The sequence below is a fragment of the Centruroides sculpturatus genome, unplaced genomic scaffold (genome assembly GCF_000671375.1).
Source record: "Centruroides sculpturatus isolate CEXI.00-Female unplaced genomic scaffold, Cexi_2.0 scaffold140, whole genome shotgun sequence".
Classification (NCBI taxonomy): domain Eukaryota; kingdom Metazoa; phylum Arthropoda; class Arachnida; order Scorpiones; family Buthidae; genus Centruroides; species Centruroides sculpturatus.
Genome location: NW_019384503.1, coordinates 748,447 through 772,231, shown reverse-complemented (window position 1 = coordinate 772,231; position 23,785 = coordinate 748,447). Strand labels below are relative to the sequence as shown.

At 32.1% G+C, this 23,785-nt stretch overlaps 1 protein-coding gene across 1 annotated transcript; it reads left to right on the top strand.

Annotated features, from left to right (window-relative positions):
• The first annotated feature begins 1,158 nt into the window (after positions 1–1,158).
• Positions 1,159–21,848, top strand: LOC111622139 (protein argonaute-2-like). Its single transcript, XM_023364467.1, has 4 exons — positions 1,159–1,641; positions 17,928–18,104; positions 18,329–18,487; positions 18,563–21,848. Exons 1-4 carry the CDS (start codon positions 1,614–1,616, stop codon positions 21,385–21,387), a joined length of 3,189 nt encoding a protein of 1,062 aa, XP_023220235.1. The 5' UTR covers positions 1,159–1,613; the 3' UTR covers positions 21,388–21,848.
• The last annotated feature ends 1,937 nt before the right edge of the window (positions 21,849–23,785 follow it).

The window sequence follows — 23,785 nt, the reverse complement described above, 5'->3', positions numbered from 1 at the left end:
ATTCCGTTTTATATGAATTCCATGTTGTACGAGTCACTTAGATTTTACAAATACGTGAGCCGTTCACAGCCCGGCACACGTATTTGTAAAATCTAAGTGACTCGTACAACATGGAATTCATATAAAACGGAATTATCAACAGTGTTATAGGGGGTTTACTGTATAACATCAGAGGTAACACGTGGTTGAGACGAGTAGTCACGTAACGGAAGTGACATCGAACCGTTTTTGTAGGAGTTGGCCGTCGCCGTGCCTGTTTGCCACGATAACTTGCTTAAGTGAGTGCAACAAACACACAAACACTACCGTCATTTCGACGCCATATTTAAAAGGAGGCGCAATACGTACGAAGGATGCTACCACCGATACCTTCGCTCGTCTTGCTTTATAACTGACTTCACGCTTTCATATATTACTGCTATACTCAATGAACGCTTTACTGATTGAGTAATCACGAATATTGTCAGAAATTCAAATAAGAGAGATGACGATTACGTGGCAAGTTCAAAACAGGAAACACGTGGTCGTTTATACCACGTGACTTAGTGACCTTGTCAAGGTGACATCCTTCTACCTGCGGCAGTAACCGGTTAGTTTTGGTTTCGTTTTCTCTCTTCTGTCAATGGGAGCAATAGAAAAATGATAATTTCTTATAAACAATTGGCGAATTTAATTATTTATCCATTTGTTTTAGCATAAGCGACATCAATACAGATACCAGTCGACCCCCATAACACTGTCGATAATTCCGTTTTATATGAATTCCACGTTGTACGAGTCACTTAGATTTTACAAATACGNTTATTCCGTTTTATACGAATTCCATGTTGTACCAGTCACTTAGATTTTACAAATACGTGAGCCGTTCGCAGCCCGGCACACGTATTTGTAAAACCTAAGTGACTCGTACAACGTGGAATTCATATAAAACGGAATTATCAACAGTATTATAGGGGGGTCGACTGTGTACGTTAAACGTTACCTATTTTTTCTTTGTATATATTTTTTTATGTATTTAAATTCGCAAAAAAAATCTATTTACTAATAATATGTCGAAAGGGTACAATTGACGTGTTAAAATTTGAAAATTTACCTATTTATTTCCTTTAACTGAGTGCCCCTAGATGGCGCTGAGCGAGTGAAAATTATAGAGGAAGACACGTGGTTTGTATATGTGAGAACACGTGTTTTTGTATTGGCTCGATGTAATTTCCTACGTCATCGGTTTGCATGCGTTAACTCTTTTGTCACCTGTACACTAGTATAGGATATGTTTCTATATCAGATTCCTATTATAACACCGTTCAACAAGTTTTTCTGACTCGATAACAATACAGCTTGGAATAACGGTTTGAACTTTGTGTGGTGTCATTGTTTACTGTTTCTATACGAGTGTTATCGATGATGTGATGAAATTGATCGTCTGTGTCGACGTTTAAAGTCTATAAACATATTATTTATTAGCTGGTGTCGGTTTATAATATGTATTACGACTTGATATTGTTCTCGACAGACTGGTTGCATGTACAGTACACTGCGTATTGAACCGTGGTTTCGGTTTCGGTTTCATTTCTACTGCATCCTTGTGTTCAGTCAAGTAGTGAGAAAGAAGGATGGATTCTAAGAGAAAAGCTGGTAGAGGTAAGGAATAAGATTGTATTCTTTGAGCATTGTTTCAAGGATTAAACATTCCGTTACTGGATTTGTTGAGGATTTTAAAGAATTAATCCTTTAAAATCCTGTTGTTTTGACTGTTTTTAAAGTACAGAAGGAAAGACAACCTTTCAGGGTGATGTCTCTGTCTTCTTCAAAGCTTGAATTTTACATTATTCAACTGTTTTTTGGAAAAAGGGGCAAATCAGCAACCTGGGGACTCTCCATATCACTCAAAGCTAAAATCCTTCTCTAAATAAATATAGCATGGCAGCTGATGTGGTTAAATTAGCATTGTTTGTTTTAATTTTCTGAAAAGATAGACGTTTGACCAGTATAAAAACGTGTTAAATGAGAAAAACCTTAACGCTTATGCACCATTCGGGCCGCCAATGCTCAAGCTGGTGTCCGTCGCAGAGTATCATTTACATCATGTACATTATCGTTAAGGTTATTATTTTTTAGTATACACCCCTTCTTGTTGGTGCATATTATCACTTGGTGTGTTAAGTCCTTACTATCTACCTCACATTAATAGATTTTTAATTAATTAATTTAATTATACCAAGGGCAAAAAAGCAATTTCTTTACATTTAATGTTGTTTATGTCTGTAAAGATTGAACTTGTACTTTAGTTACTTCCATTCTTTTAGTATTCTTTATTTGATATGCTTCTTTTTGATATATGTACAATAACTGTATGAATATAGTGTGCAAATGGAAGTCTTATCAGAGCTGTAGACCATGCCCAAAGGGGTAAAAATATCAAAGGAATCGAAAAGCAGTCATATGATCTACGTATTACTGTTTTTGACTTCACAACAGACAGCTAAAAGCTCGCAATCACCATCTTTCATTTTACCTATAGGTAAAAGAACAAAAAACTTTCCAGTTATTACAGAGGTCAACTATTTAAGCAACATTTCTCTGACAATATTCACTGACTGTACATAGGATACTTGATGTCAGGGGCTTTGCGCTTGCTTAGCATGCACCTCATGCTTAAGAGAAAGTTTTGACTGTCGATATACATTTTTATATGAAAACAAATATGCCAATAATAATTTATTGTAATGTGTAAACTCTTTTATCCTTTGTGTTTGCTTTACATTGAGAGCTATCAGTTAGCCGTTTTAACTCAGGACAATGCTTGCGGGAACTCGATTGCTTGCAAGTGTGGAGGTTTGCCACAGCAAACAAGGCATCAATGACCACGACGTCATTCGAAGCATTTAACATGGCGAGATTGTATCACAAGCTTGCGGTACCCAGTCAGCATACATGTATTGTATACAGGGAAGATCTACGTAGGGACTAATAGGGCTCCTGGGTCTCCAGTGTCAAGGACCCACAAAAATTGAATTGTTATCATAAATTTTTAATACTTATTCATTATAATATATTTCATGGGTAGATATAATGGGCTTTATAAAAGTCCATACTTTTTTATTCACACTAAATAACATTTCTGCCTATTATTTAGTGCTAGAGATAGGCCTATTATTCTTATTATAACTTTCAGCATGCTCATAAATTTTGGTCATGATTTGCCCCTACTTGATGTTATGTAGTTGGGATGTTGGGGCTTGGTTCCATGTGTGTGCTGAGGTGTGAGTGACACCTTGCAACAAAGGCTAAGACTATATGCAGAGTAGCACTGAAAACTTAGGTGGCAAATATCTCACAAAGGATTACAAGGTCAGTTGTGGTTCCTTTGACTTTTTTTATTTCTCTAGGAGGTTGCAAACCCTTCATTCAGAGATGCAATCTTACCATAGGTAAAGCATTACCAATATGATTATGAGAAATGTACAAGGCAGGCCAAAAAACAAGAAGAATTACTTAAATGACTATCAAAGCTTTTCAAAACAGTTAAAATGTGGTTTTTGTAAATTAAAACAGGAAACATGAGCTATTTTTGCAATAGTTTACTGACTTTTGGACCATCCTTTTTGTGATGAAAACGCATTTTTAAATTTTTCTGACAACCTTTATTTCACAACAACACTCAGTTTCCTAATAAAGTATGTAAAGCAGAGTGAAGTTTAGTGTCAGTAGTGTATTGCATTTTTTATTAATTTTATTAACACTGAATGGCGATTAGCTACTTGGCAGCATTTCAACAAACAAAACAAATTTTTTGATGATATGAAACCATGCTTTGCTATTTGTTTATGCTTCTGACACAATATAGTGCTATAAATTAAGATACTTGGCGGATTTTCTCATCTTTATTTACTTGAGAAAATCCTTTATCAACTAAATAAAGATGAGAAAATCCGCCAAGTGTCTTAATTTATAGCACTATATTGTGTCAGAAGCATAAACAAAACAAAGTTAGTTTTTTAGTAATTCAATTCAATTCAACTTGATCTAGAGCAGTTACAAGAGGGTAGAATAAGTTAGAAAATATAATTAAATACATAGAGTTATAACTATTTTGTTTTAACCTATATATATATATACATACAACTTGAACTAATTATACAATGTCAAATCTGTACACACATTTTCTAACACAGGTAAACTGTATCATTGACAAATATCATCACCTCTAATTGTGAATAAGGGTTTTTGGCTAAATACCAAATATTCTTGCTAATTTTGATTGTCTTCTCCTGGCCTTGCTGGCTTTTGCTCTTTTCTTAGATGTTTCCCATATTCGAGTTATCTTGTTTTTTCTAAGTTTTCTTAGGATAGCTTTTTGTATCTCTCTGCTGGCATTGCCAAAGAAGAAAAACATTGCCATGGATGATCGTCTTGAAAGGAAAGCCCCGAGTTGAAGAAAATGACTCCTTCCGATGAAGAAATACTTCGGAGATTTAAGGACATCTTCGGCGACACCAGCAGAAAGATACAAAAAGCTATCCTAAGTAAATGTAGAGAAAACAGGATAAATATTCTTGCTTTTATGATTACTGAGTACTAAATTTTCAGTCAAATAAAAGCAAATTTATTTGGTACTGTCCAAAAGAGAAGACTTAGAATAAGATGGACGGCAAGTCTTTTATTAAATAATAAAGATTATACATGCTTTTATTTTTAAATAATTGTTATTATGTATTGAAATGTAAAAAACTAGACCTTGCTATTGAGGTCTGACATGTTATAGCACCACCACAAAATATTGTATTTAATGAATGTATATTATTAAGCACAATCAAGAAATCCTTTAACATCCAGTAATGAACTTTAATGTAAAAAATTCAATTAAGATTGAAAACATTTGTCAATATTTTATACTAAAGTTGGATGTTAAAGGTTTTGTTGATTGTGCTTAGACGTTTGATCCAGTTATTATGTAGAAGGTAATTTTGAATGTTTATTATGTTGGGCAAAGCTAGAAGTCCTCATGGTGATTAAAAAATTCCTTACTACAGTCAACCCCCCTATAACACTGTTAATAATTCTGTTTTATATGAATTCCATGTTGTACAAGTCACTTAGATTTTACAAATACATGTGCCGGGATGTGAATGGCTCATGTATTTGTAAAATTTAAGTGACTTGTACAACATGGAATTCATATAAAACAGAATTATCAACAGTGTTATAGGGGGTCGACTGTATCTATGAATGCAGAAACATTAATAATTTTTTTTTACAATTCATCAGTCTTGAATTGTGATTGTTAATAAGTAATATTTGAAGGGAATCATTTGTTAAAGTGGTATTTGTTTCAGAAAGAAATAAATAACATTTGTAAATATTAGAGATTTTAAAACTCAAAATACAATGTAAATACATTTATATATTACTTATGCATTAAATTTTGATCGATGAATGCCGATTTAAAGATTTTTTTTCAGGTCTAAAAACTATGCAACCTTTTTTAATATTAAATTATCTTATTTTTACTGGATGAAGTGAAATGATAATGTGATCCATTTTTACTACTCAATTTTATTATAACAATATCATTGGCACTTCTTCCTTATATTTTAATACTTTAAAAAGTGATAATACACATATCCTACATCTTTAAATGCAATTCTGCCAGTTATGATTATAAAAACATAATTTACAGTAGAATACAGATTATCCGAGGCAAACTTGAAAGTGAACTTGCTACTTTTGTTCTGACTTGTTTCTGTTACCTTTTATTATTTAACTTAAATATGAAATAAAAGAATTCATGTTAAAATTTAAATATAATACAGTACTATAACAGTTATTCTTAAACTATGCTGAAAATATGCAAGATCTGTTTATGTCAAAAATGTATATGCCAATCACCTGTAAACTATATCACATTCAGCACTGATGAGTTCATTATCATTTAACCAGGGCTGTGGAGTCGCGTAAAAATCTACTGACTTCGACTCCGACTCCAACTTTTCCTTACCATCCGACTCCGACTCCGGCTAAAACATCAAAACTCCACGACTCCGACTCCGACTCCACAGCCCTGCATTTAACACAAACTAATCTTGAAACTGTCTTTACAATTCAGGAAAATTTCAAAGATAAAAAAACCTACCTATAATGTTTATCTTGATATTTATCAAGCTTTTGACTCTGTACTCCCTAACATCCTTTTATATGTTTTATGAGATTATTTTGATATTTGCTCAGCTTTCCACTCACAGATAAACAAGACTTTATAATAGGATAATGTAATTTGACTTAACCTTAAATAACCTCAAATTCCTTGATGATATTAAACTTTTAAATCAACAGACTAAACCAAAGAAATAATATTCATAATCTGCTCCAGCCTTCTGATTACATTATATAGTAACTTAGGGATTGTCTTTGACAATAAATTGACTTTTAAGGTCATATAGAAAACATTGCTAAATTACTTTCAATCCACTGTGGTATTTTATGGCAGTTCTTTAGTTCTATTTTTTCAAAGCTGGTATCAAAGTCTATTTTAGTCCATAATTGATTACTGCTTACCAGTATAGGGAACGACTGCCCCTTCCTACTTAACAAAGTTATCAGGGAAATACACAAAGTCTACTTATCAAATAAATTTAGCAATCTAACTTATACTCCTGGTGTTGCTAACGTCAGACTTGGTTTACCTGACGTGAAAGAAAGAATTAAATACTTTGATTGCATTTTAACTTTTAAATATTTTAATGGATTATTAAACAACTTTTGGCTTAAACTAATAGTTCAGGGAAATGTATTCTATATCATGTTTACATACTCTTTTCTACTGTTTATTATTAACTCATAGATCATATATCCGGGGTTAAACATTATCTTCATCTTGATTTTACAAAGTTCAAACATATTTGCCAATGTTTTTTATATAATGTGTAATTAATCCATTTGTTAAGTAATATTGTTTATTGTTTACATCTATATATATTTTATTGTTTTTTGTATATGTATGTGTAAGCGTAAGCATGTGTGTATATATATATATATATATATTATTTAAGTTACTGTTACTTTTTAAATTTAAATTATTGTTACTTTTGGGTAAATTGTAGAAAAGGTGGAATATTAAGTGTAAAATAAATAAGGGTGTTGCATCTTAAAATTCTTTCTTTAATTATGACTATCTACAGTGAAAAGAGACTAGAGGCATGCAGTCAGAACATGCAAGATAGGCAACATGTACCCCAAAATAATGATAAAAGTCTCCTTTTACTGAGTTTTTGTAGCATAAATTTGAATCTATTTTAATTTTTACACTAATATTCGTGCATTTAATATCTTGTTCCTGGTGTAATGTTAAAAAATTTTAAATGTTTGTGGTTTCTGTAAAGAAAAAGAGGATTTAGCATTGCCTTCATCTCTCATAAAGTTCTGATTTTGCTTGTTTGGACTTTGGATTACATAATTTATAAGTACAATTTCTTAAACTATTTCCAATCCTAGAGGAAAATATACACTTCTATTAAAACGGCACTTCTTTACAGGATGTCAAATAAGTCACTAACAACTTTGATTAAGGATAAAAAAACAGGGATTTGTTTCATTGACATGAAACTTGGTGAGAATACTATAGAGACCAAAGATAATTAGTAGATGAGGTTTTCAATGTGCTCTCCAGGACCATAATCAATGCTTGAAACCAGCAACTACATTTGCCCGTACTTCATTAGGAATGGCTTAATCTTGTGTGAGATTGAGAGCCCAATTTTTTTCTAATTTAAGGAAAAGTTTAACCCATTTCTTTATTGTGATCATTAAGAAAACTTTGCACAGAAAACAGATTGAATGTCACCCTTCTAGTCAACAACTGTTAAGAATTTATAACAATCTATTGTTAAAAGAGGGGAATGTTAGTCTTTGAATGAGTAAACAGGATGAATCTAACATGTCTCGAATCAAAATTACACTATCTGCTCTGTTTAAAAGACATCTTTGCGTCATCGACGGCTCACCTATAACCTCACACCTGCAACTTAGTCTCCAAACATCCTGATCACCTGATCATTTTCCCAGGCTTAAGGAGGACAGAAGGAGCTCAAACTTCAGACACGGGGCGGACTCCACCATAAAAGCAGATAACCCAAGTCAACTGTCTCGCCATATTCAAGTGGACAATCTCAGGACAGACATCCCCAGGGTCATAGAAGACGATAGCTGTATTTGCCATTATCCAGGCAAAGATCTAGTCATAAGGAGTTTCGGCTAGATCCGTTATACAACGAAGGAAGTCGTAGACTATGGCTCAACCTCCATACTACTGGATAAACATCATATACTCCTCCACAGAGATAGAGAACACCATCTCTCTCAGATGTATTTTGGTAGAATATTTGTAAACTCTCTCTTTTTAAATTGTAGATAGAACAGGAACGATTTTCCTAGAACCTTGCGAGTGCCATGCTTACGCTTAGTAAGTAGTTATGCTTTCGTAGTTATCATGCAATCTAGGTTTATATTGTATATATTAAATGTGATCGCTTGTTTTAACATGGTGTCAACTCAATCTTTTGGCATTTAGACCCCTATCAACTTGCCCATTGCACTCCTTACTCAACTAATAGCACTCCTCTAATTTTAGAGTTTGGTGAACTGAATAGATTAGAATAATCATGAGTTAGGACACATTTAACTCTATCCTAACTGGTGTCAGATTCTGACAGGAGACAGAAATCTCTTGATATTCTTGTCTCTGATAATCTACAAAATCCACCCAGTGACAAAGTGAGTGGGTCTTACTAACACATCACCAATTAAGCAGTCTATAGGGAACCCCTCCCTTTGCCCCTGGCTTCTCACATTTGGATTTGATAACAAATTTGATCTGTTTGAAGTTAGCAATAGGGTTCTGATAAATTCTATCAGAACCCTATCAAATATATCAAGTCTGAGTGTAGGTTATTTGAAATGAGGACTTTCCAACTTTAAATAAAACAACACAATCAGTTTTAATGATGACACACAAACATAGCCAACAAACGGCAGGTTTGGCATAGATACACATGTACCACAATTAATTGATACCGCTACTTAGCACTAATAACAAAGCATTACTTTTGATTTTACTACTAAAGCTAATTTGCATTTAAATTCCGTACAGTTATTTACATGATGACAATCACATGCTGCCACAACTTTCCTTCGTTATTCTCCTAGATGAACGTCACAACTCACATGGATCATCAGTTGATCTCTCGTGATCACCCACATGTCTACTCAGATATACATATGTAGACATATATATACATATATATATCATAAATGTATAAATAATAGTCTTATCAGAGTCCTTTAGCTATAAACTATTAGAATATGGACATCACATGCTTGTGGTTGATGATTCCTTTAGGATGAAATTGGTTTACACTACCTCCATTTAATGCATTCAATCCTCTGTTGCCTTTGGCTCAGATTCCTCTCTTTCCTTTCAGAGTTCAAACCTGAACCCTGCTGCCAGTCAACATAGCAAATGCAAAACGATCCCAAACACGTGAGCTGGTCCAATTTATACTTTTCGCCATCCAGGAATGCTCTCTAACTAGGTTACCCCTTCTTTGACCAATTAGCCTACTCCGGCTGATGTACCATAGAAAAGGTGATACATCGAAAACAGACAAATAACATGCAAAAAATAACACAAAAAGTAACTCCTGACACATGATAAATGGAAAGCAGTTGTTTATATACACAAAATGATATAGAAACATACAGAAAACAATAACAATATAGGCCTAGTAGCATAGCGCTACAACAGCTAGATCTAATGAGTGATAACTTATGTATGCAGAAAAATAGTTTTCATGCATTGGTGTTTTCCACTGAATATAAAATTAACATGTCTCCTGCACAAGTTATAAATTTAATAATTCTGCTGTCAGCATAGAATTAACTTTATTTGGCAATGATCCTTGCTTAACAAATCAATACTTTTCTATTCTACAATAGGGTAAATTTAATAATAATGTTGTGTCTGATATCTTTTTTCTATAGATTGGTCTGTTTTAATACCAAATTTTCAGTAGCTAAGAAAATAGGTATTGTTTACCAGAGGTTTACCGCTATAATAAATTTTAAATTTTAAGAAAATTAGTATAAATAATAAAAAATAGCATTATTTGCAATTGAGAAAACTAAGGAATACTGCAAGCAAATAAGGGAAAATGTGCAAAATTAGTGGCAATTATAATAAGATAAAATAATACAAAAACAATACAATATAAACTATATAATAATTATTTTAATAATAACATTATTCAGGACTTTATGCATGACCTGAAAATATTTTGAAAATTTACATGAATCAGGCTTATTACGCTAAACTATAATAAAATTTATAGTTTAATTATTAAGATATCTTTTGTCGTAAAATTTCTGGCAGTCAGCAGAAACACACTTGTAGTTAGGATACAACAGATGTTGGTAAAAACAGTAGCAAACAAGCTGTAAAACACCGATAGTAGTAACAAAAAGTGTGAAATATAAGTACAGGTGATGTATTCTAGTTATTCATGTGTCATATGTTAATTCACTGTTTTAAGTTTCTTAACATTACAGTGTGATAATGACAAAAATGTATATGAAACATGAATAACAATTATAATTTTAATGAAACAAGAATTGATAAAGATAGCAAATATAATCCAGAAGAGAACAAAAAATAGGAGATGGGGAGAGAGCTAACATAGTCTATAAAACAGATGTGGTGAGGTCTAAAAAAGGATGTTAAAACTGTTTTCTTTTCTACTCCCATTACAAAATGAAGACACAAGATCTATATTTGAATGCTTTTACTCCCTTGTTTTTAATTCAAATTCAGTTATACAAGTGGTTTATCTACATGCTATAGGCTAATTGTTCAATAGAACATGATGCTGGAAGAGCAGATCAGATAGAAGGTCCGGGTAGCATACTTGACAACGCATCTGCACGATAAGCAGGAATTACAGGTTCGAGTCTTGCTTCACGCCGATTCTTTTCTTCCAGTAATTCTAAATTATTATTTAAATTATTTAATTAATGGCTAATTGTTCTTTCTGTCCTTGTGAATTATAACAAGGTAATGTGAGTAAATTAGCTATTTATTATACTTTGCAATATATACCAACTTCAAACAAAGATTTACACATATATCGTGTGTAATCTTATAGAAATCATTAATTCACCCAATTCTACTCCCTTTGTCATCAATAGATTATTATTTTCCTTCTAGGAAATTTGATATTTCTTATCAAAAGTACATCTTGACTGTATATCAGGGTTGTCCAACTTTCGGCTTGCAGGCTGTAATGAAAGTGACTCAACATAAATCATAAACTTCCTTAAAGCATTGAGATTTTCATGTACCTTTTTATTTCTTGATATTTGTATGGTGTTATAATTCTTTTTATTAAAAAATTGTCATAAGATGTTATTAAAGAATTTTTATAAATATACATTGGGTGGATTTCCTAGTTAAGCCATTTTGTTCAAAGACAATTTGTCTATTTGTGCTTTAAGTTAGTGAGCTGTTCACAGCCCAGCACACGTATTTGTAAAATCTAAATGACTCATACAACATGGAATTCATATAAAACGGAATAATCAACAGTGTTATAGGGGGTCGACTGTATATTAAAATTATTGTTACTGTAGCCTCTAATGTTAATGATCTGTAATAATGCCAACATGTTCTTGTCTGCACCTGGTTATATGTCTATGGCACCAGGTATATAGTGTAACTCAGTATTTTATTAATAAAATGAATCTGAATCTGTTTATTAAAATTATAAATAATAACCCAAACATCCTACAGCATAATCTGGATAACATTTTGGACAGTTTCCATAATTTTAATTTAACATTAATCTAAACAATAATGTAACCATGTACTTTGACTTAGTAAGATCCCATCCTGATTTTAAAACCATAATCTTACTAAACACTGCATATATAACCAGTATCAAATAAGAAAAAATCACAACTAAGCGGATATGTGCAGTTATATATTATCTACTTGGACTTTGTTTACAAATAACACTTATTATACTGGTGTAACTGACTTGAAGCAGGCCAGTCAAGGCATTCAAAAGTGATGTTCATCATTTTTAAGATAATACTGGAATAAAACTAAGATTTCTGAGATGTTTACTATATATATATATTGGTGAAAATAAAGATATTTTGTATTGATTTTTGAATATGACTTCCTCTCTTTGATAATCAGAAACTATACCAGTATCATAAGTTCTATTTATAAACAAGATCCAAATAGACAATATAGAAACAAAAAAGTAAAATGTTAAGGACAGAGGTAAAAATAGTAAGGTATGTGCAGTGTTTATTAACATATTTTCACTCTTGGGGAATTGAATTCATAATCTTACTTTTGTCAATGCAGTTAATGACAACTATTATAGTCAACAATAAAAACTATTCACCTATAAACATTATATTGATAAAATAATAAAAGAGTTGACAATAGGTGGATGAATACTATGGAGAAACTGTAAAGGAATTTCATCAAAGCTTGCCCTGTGCACCATTTCTTTTTCCAGGTATTGAAACAATCATTTATTATTGTCTACTTCTGTTGACTGTAGCTTCTAATACAATACTTTTATAAACATAGTCATTAAAGAAATTTATAAAATATGTCTTCTGTTACACAAACATGCCAACTTATTTTTTACTGGTTCACCTGAAATTGTTTTCACACACATTTCCCACAACAATCTTTCAAACATACATGCAGTGGAATAATAAGACACCAACCGAATGCCGTAAATTAATCGGCATTCGGTTGGTGTCTTATTATATTGGATATTGGGTTTGGAGATGTTTATTTATACATGCAGTGGTTTTTTGGGTGGAAAAAAGGTGGTGGAATGCTGTTCCATTGCATTCTATGACAAAAAAAGCACTGCATACATGGTATATATCATTCATGATAATGATATGAATATATACCACATCATGAATAACCTGTACAAAGAAATAGTCTAATGCAAGAATGTTAAACTTTACTACATGCATAACCTGTCTATTTACAGTCTGTTATGTAACAAAAAACACACTGTCAACCAGTCACAACTACTGGGGATATACAAAATACCAACAGTAGTGTGCAGACTTAATTATAATTTGGAATATATCAGTTTTTCATTACAAAAAAAAAAGACTTGCAGAGCATAAACATGATACTAACAATTGAAAACTCTCCACTGCACTGTCGATATATGTATCAGAAGATGATATACATGTTGATTTTGAGAACACATCCCAAATGTATGCATCACAAAGATTTTACATCATTGTGGCCATTGAAATTTACAAGGCTGAAATGAAAGAGAAAAGTAATGAGTTTAAGAATGAAAGACATTTATCCTTTATAAGGCAATCATTATTCAACAGATCATAACCTGGTGTTAAATATTAAATATCTTATTGCAAAACGGAGTTAAAAATATCACTTGAACATCATTAATGTTTTTGTGTTAATTTTACTATAGTTTGTACATTGCAATTAATTTAATAAATATAAAATTAATTACAGTTAGATGCACAGCACCAAATTTTAAATTTTAAAATGCATTTGAGAAATTGAGTATTTGAAAAAGTTAAAAGGAAGTTCTGTATGCATTTTGTTTAAAAAATATGGGACCTGAGGAAGATCCAGAACAATGTTGGAAAACATTAATCAATGTTCCATCAATAAAATTCACACTAGAGTTTATTTTATGGTTCTTCAGTTGATTTTGTTTCTCTAATCTCACCATTTGCCACTAATAAAAACACATCAGAATCCCATAGTTTCAAAATGGAGTTACACTGAAAGAACATTAGAATGTACTAATGCAGACAGTGCTAGTTAAATAAGTTACATCTGAGGCAAAAATTAGTTTTGTTACCTGTGGTTGTAGAATAGTTACTAATAAAGAGCACTTCTAGTACTGGCACTCATGTAAATTTATTAATTATAGTCGTCATTATTAAGTCCAATATTATCAAATAGCAAATCTGAACAATTTTTAGAGGAATGCTAATACAAGATCATTTGTCTCATTATTCAGAGTAAAACTTGCAGTATTAGTCTGCTTTAATTACCTGAAAACACAACAAATTTTATTTTAGGAGTAGCGTAATGGGATAACATATATGGACAATCTTCTGAGGTTGGAGTGTCTTCCAGGAGGCTTTTCTATGGGAAATTGGCCTCTATAAACTACTCTATTTAAGAAGTGGTTTTCAAAACAAAATATGAAGGAGAGACGCATAATTATTATTGGTGGTTGTGCATATGTTTAAACTGGATAAAATGTTTGATAGAAAATTTTGTTTAACTTTAGTATTTCATTGGATATATCAAACTTATCTTTTACTCTAATACTGAAATATTTCTATATGTTTTGATTGCTTAATCTTTCATAATCATCTAATAAATATGAAAATAAATTTGTTGTATGATCTGCAGAATTATTGAAAACTGGTTTTAAAGTAACCATTATTATTTCTCAGATATGGAAACTTTTTCTAAGCATTTTAATTGAATCATATGTTATTAAGTAATTGGAATTTAGAACTACTGAATACAGTCGACCCACTATAACACTGTTGATTATTCCGTTTTATATGAATTCCATATTTTACGAGTCACTTAGATTTTACAAATATGTGAGCCGTTCACAGCCTGTCACATGTATTTGTAAAATCTAAGTGACTCGTACAATATGGAATTCATATAAAACGGAATAATCAACAGTGTTATAGGGGGGTTGACTGTACATGAATAAACATTCATTTATTTATTTAATCCATTTCAGAAAATCACTCCATTATTGTGTGGCTGTCTGCCATTTTGTATATACATAGTTATAGTATTTAGATTTAGAATTCTTTGTTCTTTCCTTTCCTTCTTCTTCTTTCTACAAATGACCATTTCCGGTCATCCGACAGGAGCGGGAAATTCATGGGTCCTGATTGGTGGCTTATCGACGTAAACAGGGAGGGGCCCTGCCCGTGGGGTACAGAAGGAGAACAAAGGGGTGAGAAAGACACTTTTTGCTCGGGCGACGAAGAGAAGAGGTCACGAAAGTATTGTCGGGACATTAAGTTGGACCTGGAGGACAAAGAACGAGCCGAACGTGCTGGGTATCGAGTAGTCCTAAAAGAAAGAAAAAGGACTAGTGACTTGCCCAATAAGAAATAGTGGCCTACAAAACCCAAGTGACAATTATCATAACAGGAATGTTGGATATTCCAATGTTGATCGACAAAATCCCCACAATCATCAGAAACCACAATCAGGACCTTCTGTGCTAAATACCGGTATACTTTTCCTTCCTCCATTTTCCTCTCCTTAGTATAGTGTTAGATTTAGTTAGCTATAAGTTAGTTATAAGTTAGTAATTAGAATCCGTATCGTGAGAACAACTCATTGTAAGAATCTGAACGAGAACAGAGACTTGTTACATATATCTACCTGTGTGTGTGTCTCTGACGGGCATCACTGTACTACCTGTTAATTCTGATTGTAATAAACTATTGTTTAGTTAGTATTTGTTGGAATAATTGTCTCGTACAACATTAACCCTTCACAATTGAATACTTACTAATTAGAGAGTATTTTTAATAGCAGCAGTGAGAATTAACTTGTAAAGGTTATTTCTATGTAAAAAGTAATGGATAACTAATTTAATAGTCATAAATGCTATAAGAATTACAACAGGATGAAAAGAAAAGAAGCTATAAAATGTAATTTTCATTATTTTATTTTTTAATGAAATTTTAAAATACATTTACTGAAAAAGAGAGCAAATTATCCAATGCTGTGTAAAAAAGTCTAGGACAGTAAGTATACTTAAAATTCACAAAAATAGAAGAATCACTAAAAAACTTTAAAAATGTCTTTGAAATTTTGTTACTTTTTGCTACTTGGGAACATAGTTTTGATTGTTATGTTCCCAAGTTGACCTTTGTATGGGAAAGTAATACATCTGATTACTTTATTTATTTATGAGAAATGAACTATAAACTTTAGAAAAACTGGAATGTACTTCAAAAGTAAATAAATCAAGGATACATTGAACTTAATAGAACATGTCTAAAGAATAAACTTTCTGAATGTCTTTATGTGTGCGATGATGATGACGATATTTTAGTTTAAATTCAATTTTATTGGTTTCTAAATGAATAATTCATTTATCATTTTTAAGCATAATACAGTACTGTAAGTCAGAGTATATTGTATATTGATTTATTTATTTTCTTTCTATGCTTCCTTGTGTTTACTATATTTACATGCAAATAGTATTAACAGTAAATGATATTAGAATAAAAAGGCTTGCATTTCTTTTGTAAATTAAGTGTATTATTAAAGATTAGGATATCTTATATAAAAAAGATCGAAACAAATCTAAAATGATAATATTATATCAGAAATGCATATACAGTCGACCCCTCTATAACACTGTTGATTATTCCGTTTTATATGAATTCCATGTTGTACGAGTCACTTAGATTTTACAAATATGTGTGCCGGGCTGTGAACGGCTCACATATTTGTAAAATCTAAGTGACTCGTACAACATGAAATTCATATAAAACGGAATTATCAACAGTGTTACAGGGGGTCGACTGTATTTAATTTAAAATTCAATACTTTATCATGTATATGAAATAATATAACAATTTTAGGAAATTTATAATATTCACTATTGTTAACTTGTTTGGAGAGAGTATTGTTTAGTCATAGCTTTGGTTCTATTTTCTAATTTCTCATACGTAGGCTTCTTTTCGTTTTCCTATTGTAGTGTTTGATCCAGATTTCAATAGAAAAATGTTATGCAAGCAATGAATTTGTTTAATTATATTCCCTTTTTTTTAATGTAAGTAGAAATTATCACACATAACATTTACTGATTAATAATATAGACATTATTGTGTACAAAGTAAATGGATTATCTATTTAATGGAAATTTGGGTATATTTTCAGTATTTATGGGAGTTTTTGTGCACGTGTGTGAGACCTATGAGTTTGTTCACCCTCTTTAAAGCTCAATAACTCCTTTTATTAAAATTTTCTGAAATTTTGCAGTGATTTACATCTTAGGGAGATGAATGCTATTAAATTTTGGTGGTAAACGTCGAGTGGTGGGAGGGGGAGATATAGGGAATTACATCTCATATCTTGAGTGGGGTCGGACTAAATTAAGGTTTTATTATTGATTTCTATTCACAATTTTATATAAATTTATCTCTACCCTCAAAATTAAGTTTTTTGCCATGTAAAATCTAAGTGACTCGTACAATATGGAATTCANTTTATAATTATAAATTTTAAATAAAGTAATCATAAATAATTAAAATAATATAATAAACTTTAAAATTAAAACTTGCTGATAATAACAAGAGAAAATTATTGGAAAATAATATAAGAATAAATTTTTAAAGGTTTTATAAGTACACTTGTAATCTGTAGGAAGAAATGAACTGAAGGGATAATGAATAAATAGAAACTTTTTTTATTAAAATTCTTATAATTGTTATTCTACAAAAATTTTAACTCTATTTTATTCAAATTTTGGCACAAAATAACTGCATGAATAGCTGTTATAATGGAGCTGTTGACGGCGGATAAGACTAGGAGAAAGCATAGAATGTAGGGAGAGGTTTATTTGAAAGAACGCGAGAGAAGATTTATTACCGATAATTTAAGTATTCACTAATATTTGTTCGCAAATATAGTTGTTTTATTTTTTATGACTTAATATTTCTGCCTTAAATCATAATGGATTAATATTTTTCAAGCTGAGATATTGATACGTTACACTACCGCATAAATATTTTTGGTAGAAATACCATAAATTTATTTTTACATTTATATTAAAAAGTAATATTTTTTTTAGGAGATGGCGATCGAGGGAGAGGACGAGCACGTGGACGAGGACGAGGTCGTAGTAGAGGGAGAGGTTACGAACCTCAGTATGACATTCCATTTAGAGGTATACAAGAGTCACTTCCCACAGCATCAAGACTCGATGAAAGGCGATCTACTAGTACAGCAGGAGATAGAACTAATCTTGGTGAGTGTAGCAGGACCATAAGTAATTTAACAGATGTAACAATAAGTATGCATTTATATACATATTAGCTTATGTCAGTTCTGAATAATTGAAAAATGTTTTACACTCAAACATCCATACTCTTGCTTTAAATTGATTTAATTTACATTAACATTATTCATATAAATTTTAATGTATGTTTTATCTGTTTGCTATAATTCACAAATAATATTCATATATGCAAGGTGGAGCACAGTTTCGTGGTTTTCAACGTGGTGGAGAATTTCGAAGTAGACAAGAATCACACTCTCCGATCCCAGCAGAAGATGCAAGAGCAACGACTAGTAGAGCACCTGCAATAATTACACCTGTTGAGAGTATGACAAGACCATCTTTATGTACAAGTAAGTTACATACAAAATAATTGTTATAAAAATATTCTATTTGCAAATGTAATTTAGTAAAATGTATTACTTTAGAAGATATTGCTCTAATGGAACATCCCGATAGAGCTCATGAAGGTGGACAGTCATCTTCAGCCATGGCTCTTGCTTCTGTATCGCAGTCAAAAAGTTCAGTGGATATTATTACGACCGCGATGAAGAGACTAGGCCTTGAAATAACTAATACTGGATCTACAAGACATAACTTTGCTAGAAGACCTGGCATTGGCATTAAGGGTAAAAAGATAAATTTACTAGCAAATTATTTTCCAATAGATATACCACACGGAGAAGTGTATCATTATGATGTGGAAATTGAAAAGGTTCTGCTTATAACAGAAGAGGGTGGTACTGAAAGTAAACCTACGCATAAAAAGTATAGATGCCAAAACACTAAATTGAAGAGAAGAGTTATTGAAGAAATGATTCGTGAAGTTCCTCTATTCAGAAATATTAGACCGGCATTTGATGGCGAGAAAAATTTGTACACCCGAAAACCATTACCAATAAAAGACACAAAAGTATTTTCTGTAAGGGCTACGGATGATTTTAATCCTGAAAAAATGATAACATATGAAATTAAAATTAAACCTGTCAATAGGACAGACTCAACTGAAAGGTCCGATGATAATTCAATTAGTTTAGAACCATTACACGAGTTGTTAGCGGGTAGATGCAGTGATATAACAGAAAGTATTATTATGGGAATGATGGCCATAGAGACCATACTAAGACACGGTCCTGCTCTACATTTGGTTCCAGTTGGAAGGTCGTTTTTCATAAAGCCTCAGATGGATGAAGTTCCTCTATTAGGTGGAGGAAGAGAAATTTGGTTTGGTCATCATCAAAGCATGCAGCTGTGTCAATGGAAGCCCATGTTAAACATTGATAAATCGGCAACGACATTTTATAGAAGCTGCTCCGTTGTTGAGTTTATGTTTGAAATATTATATCCACGAACTGAGAACTTTGAGTTGGCTGCAAGACAGATGAGAGGTCTCACGGATGCTGAAAGAAGAACACTTACAAAGGAAATGAAAAATTTAAGAGTTGAAGTAACTCATTTGCCTTATCCCCGAAAATATAGAATTCGAGACATAACAAGAGACAATGCTAACAACACTTTTTTTATGAGAAAAATTAATAATACAGAAGCTCCTTGTTCGGTATCAGAATATTTTCGGTCCGAATATCAACCATTAAAATATCCTAATTTACCTTGTTTAAATGTAGGAAATAATAACAAAAATATCTATTTACCATTGGAAGTGTGCAATATTGTGGACGGTCAACACTGTAATAAGAAATTAACAGACAAACAAACTTCAGATATGATTCGCTACACGGCTCGACCTCCTGCAGAAAGGTTCTCTGATATCAGGCAGTCTGTTAATGCTATGATGCAAGACTTTCAACCATTCTCGAGAGAATTTGGCATTCGTGTAAGTACGAATTTTCTAAAGTGTACAGGCAGAGTATTGGATCCCCCAGAAGTTATGTACGACGGAAGTGAGACCATCAGACCATCTAACGGAAGCTGGAATATGGTAAATAAAAAATTTCACAAAGGAGTGACAATTGACGACTGGATGCTACTGAGTTTCTCGGGAAATCGCTACTGTAACGAAGGAGTGTTAAGGAGATTAGCCAGTATGCTAATAGAAAATGGTAGAAATGTAGGGGTAGACTTTGCAGATCCATTGGTAGTGAGAGGCTTTACACGTCGTGATGGAAAGCCGGGAGATATATTAAGGCAAGCTAAAGAGATGGAACCAAAACTAGAATTAGCAGTAATCGTATTACCTGCAGAAAATATTTATCCTGAAGTGAAAACAGTTGCAGAAACGGAATTAGGACTTATGACACAATGTGTAAGAGATGTAAACCTTGTGGATCGCAAAAAGTTTAATGCACAGTTTATATGTAATTTATGTCAAAAAATTAATGCAAAAATGGGTGGGGTAAACAATTCATTAGCACAGGAGTACAGACCTGAAATTATGAATAGACCTGTGATGATTGTGGGTATCGATTGTAATCATCCCGCTCCTGGTGACAAAGTTGGATACTCGATCGCAGCAGTAGTAGGAAGTTTAGATGCTTATTGTGGAAAATTTAAAGCGTCCATTCGTGTTCAGCATAAGAAACAGAAAATAGGCGGACAGAGGTTCGGACAAGATATTGTTGTCGAGCTGAAGGACATGATGAAGGAACTTTTCAAGGCATTCTACAAATATACCGGAGGAAAAAAACCACAAAAAATTATTGTTTTTAGAGATGGGGTTAGCGAAGGTGAATTTCAGAAAGTAATGGATTACGAAATGAGAGAAATTAGAAAGGCGTGTGAAGAAATGGCACGTGGTGAGACCTACCGACCTCCCATCACTTTTATCATAACTGGAAAACGTCATCACACGCGTTTTCTACCCGAAAATCGAAGAGACGGTGTGGGCAGACCGGGCAACGTTCCACCCGGTACTACGGTGGATACGGCTGTAGTACATCCCGTGTTCTACGACTTTTTCTTATGCAGTCATATTGGAATACAGGGTACCAGCAGACCCGCTCATTATACGGTTTTATGGGACGATAACGACTTCACGGCAGACGAGCTACAAGTGTTAACTTACTACCTGTGCCACACGTATGCCAGATGCACTAGGAGCATATCTATACCCTGTCCCGTTATGTACGCTGATCTGGCAGCTTTCAGGGCCAAGCAATATCTGATAAACAAAACCGAAAGTATGTCAAGTTCTGGTAGTGAAGTGTCGGAACGTGAAGAAGTAATTATTGAAGAAAGCATTAAAGAAGCCATAAAAGTAGTTGACGAAATACAAAATAGAATGTATTTTGTTTAAGTGTTGATAAAAAACTTTCCGTATGTTTGCACGAATGTGTATTTTTGTAAAATCACTTGGGACTGTTTCATAGAGGGATTGTTGGAAGTTTTATTTTATATTCTTTGTAAAATTTTCATATGCTATAAGTGTTTATAAGTGCAATTAAAAAAATTTTAATAATAAAAACTTTAGATGCACTGCAATGTATAGTTTTAAAAGAATTTGGGTGTATAATGTAATAACTGAAAAAGTTTCTGTAATTATGAAAATATCTGTGTTATATAATGTGAAAGAAAATTAAAGTGAAAATATACTGAAAATATTTTAAAACTTTTATACTTGGAATTAGTCAAAAATTTTGGCATAGATTACACTCATGTATAAGCTACAATATAACAAAATACAGTAGAGCGTCGTTTATCCGAAGGTCGGTTATCCGAAGGAATTCCAGTCGACAAATTTAAATTTTCGCCAGTGCTGTGGCGCTGTAATCTTTGGCTATGTCTTCGCCTACTCAAATATTTTACGTTTTTGATAAATTAACTTCTGAAGTATAATTTTTTATTGTTTTTATATTTTTCAATATATTTATTTTGTTTGTACAAAATAAAAAAATAATTTTTAACAATACAATAGTTTTCGTTAGGCTCAACATCGACGAAAATTCAACGCGAAGCGACACGCAACGGAGAAAATTTTCAACAGGGGATAATTAATATATTTTTTCGTACATAATTGGTTATCCGAAAAATAAGTTATCCGAACAATCTCAGTCCCCAATTGATTCGGATAAACAACGCTCTACTGTATTACACAATAATACTGCTTGTATTATAAATAATTAGTATTGTCTTTCCTTTATACTCTTTTTAATTACTACTACATATTTTTTTTATAATTTGCTTGTACTGTGTTGTTTTCTTTAAATTATCTTAAATCCGGTTGTATTTTTCTCTTGTATATGTTTACTTTTATAAAGTTTTGTTATTTAATAATTACAATTACAATCGTTTAGTTTAAACAGAACGTGTCGAATTTACCCACGTCATGATTATTTACTCATATTTCGCTTATATGTTTGTCATCAATTGTATTTACTCGCTAAACTATTTATTCCAATTAAAATATTAATTTCTATATTGTATTTAATGAAGCAATTACTTACTGTACTTATAACGGCATTATGAGTACAGTATAATTAGAAATATATCATTATTAAGCTTACAGTAGATTACTTTGGATTGCTCTTATAATTGCCCGTCGTTATATAATAACATTTATAATTATATTTTACACATATTAATTACTGCTTATAAATTATTACACTTTACTCATGTAATTACTGCTACATTTTCCTTATGTCTTATCATTATTAAAACTTTTCGTGTAATTTAGCATAATGAACATTGAAATTTTTGAAAGCCAATACGAATTGCTGCTACGGTATGGTGCATTAATATTTATTACAGAATTTTCAGAGTTGCATTGTATTATTACAATACGCGCTTGTAAATTAAGGATGCATAGTTTATTATTACATTAGCGTGGTTAAATTGTGCAATTTTAGATAATGTGGACTTTTCTATGGAACAAATTTAATTGTGTAACCATTCAAGTGTATTAAATTTTGCACTTTGGTACCACAAAATGATATGTTTTATTTCATGTACACCATAGACATTTTTTTTTTTTTTTTTTCATTTGGGGATCATCACTTCCCTATACAGGGATCAGAACACCCCGCACCGCTGTTGCACAACGGGGTTGAAAAAATCCTTTATTCTTAACTATCAATAAACACAATGATTAAACAAAATTACAAAAATAAAATAAAATGAAAACAAACTACTGGACAACTCGTCCAGGACTATTTACAATTGAATAGTTTTACTCTTAAAAATCTTTCTAAAGAAAATCTGAATCTCTTTAAAAGTCTGTTCATTTCGAATAAGGTTATAAATACTACAAGGCCAACCTAGCCCCTCAGCCAGCGCAATCATTTCCAATAAGTGTCTCTGATGTTGCCATTTAATACACTCAAAAATTATGTGTTGCAAATTTTCAATATCTTTTCCACAAGTACATCCAAATCTTGCATCTAGGTTAAAACGCCTTTTAAACTCACCAAGGCCATCATGCCCTGAGAGGAAAATCAGCACCATCCGATCGTAATTCAACCATTTCATTTGCTTCAATCTTTCTTCTATGTTAGGCAAATAACAAAAAGTTTGCCTGCCCTTATCACTATTAGTCCAGTAATCTTGCCAGATTTTGATTGTTTGATTTTTCAAATACAACTTGGCCCAACATTTAGGCCTAATGTCAAACTCTATTTGTTCATTTTTAATCGCCTCTTTAGCCAACTTATCAGCTCTCTCGTTTCCGTAAATTCCAACATGAGCATGTACCCATTTAA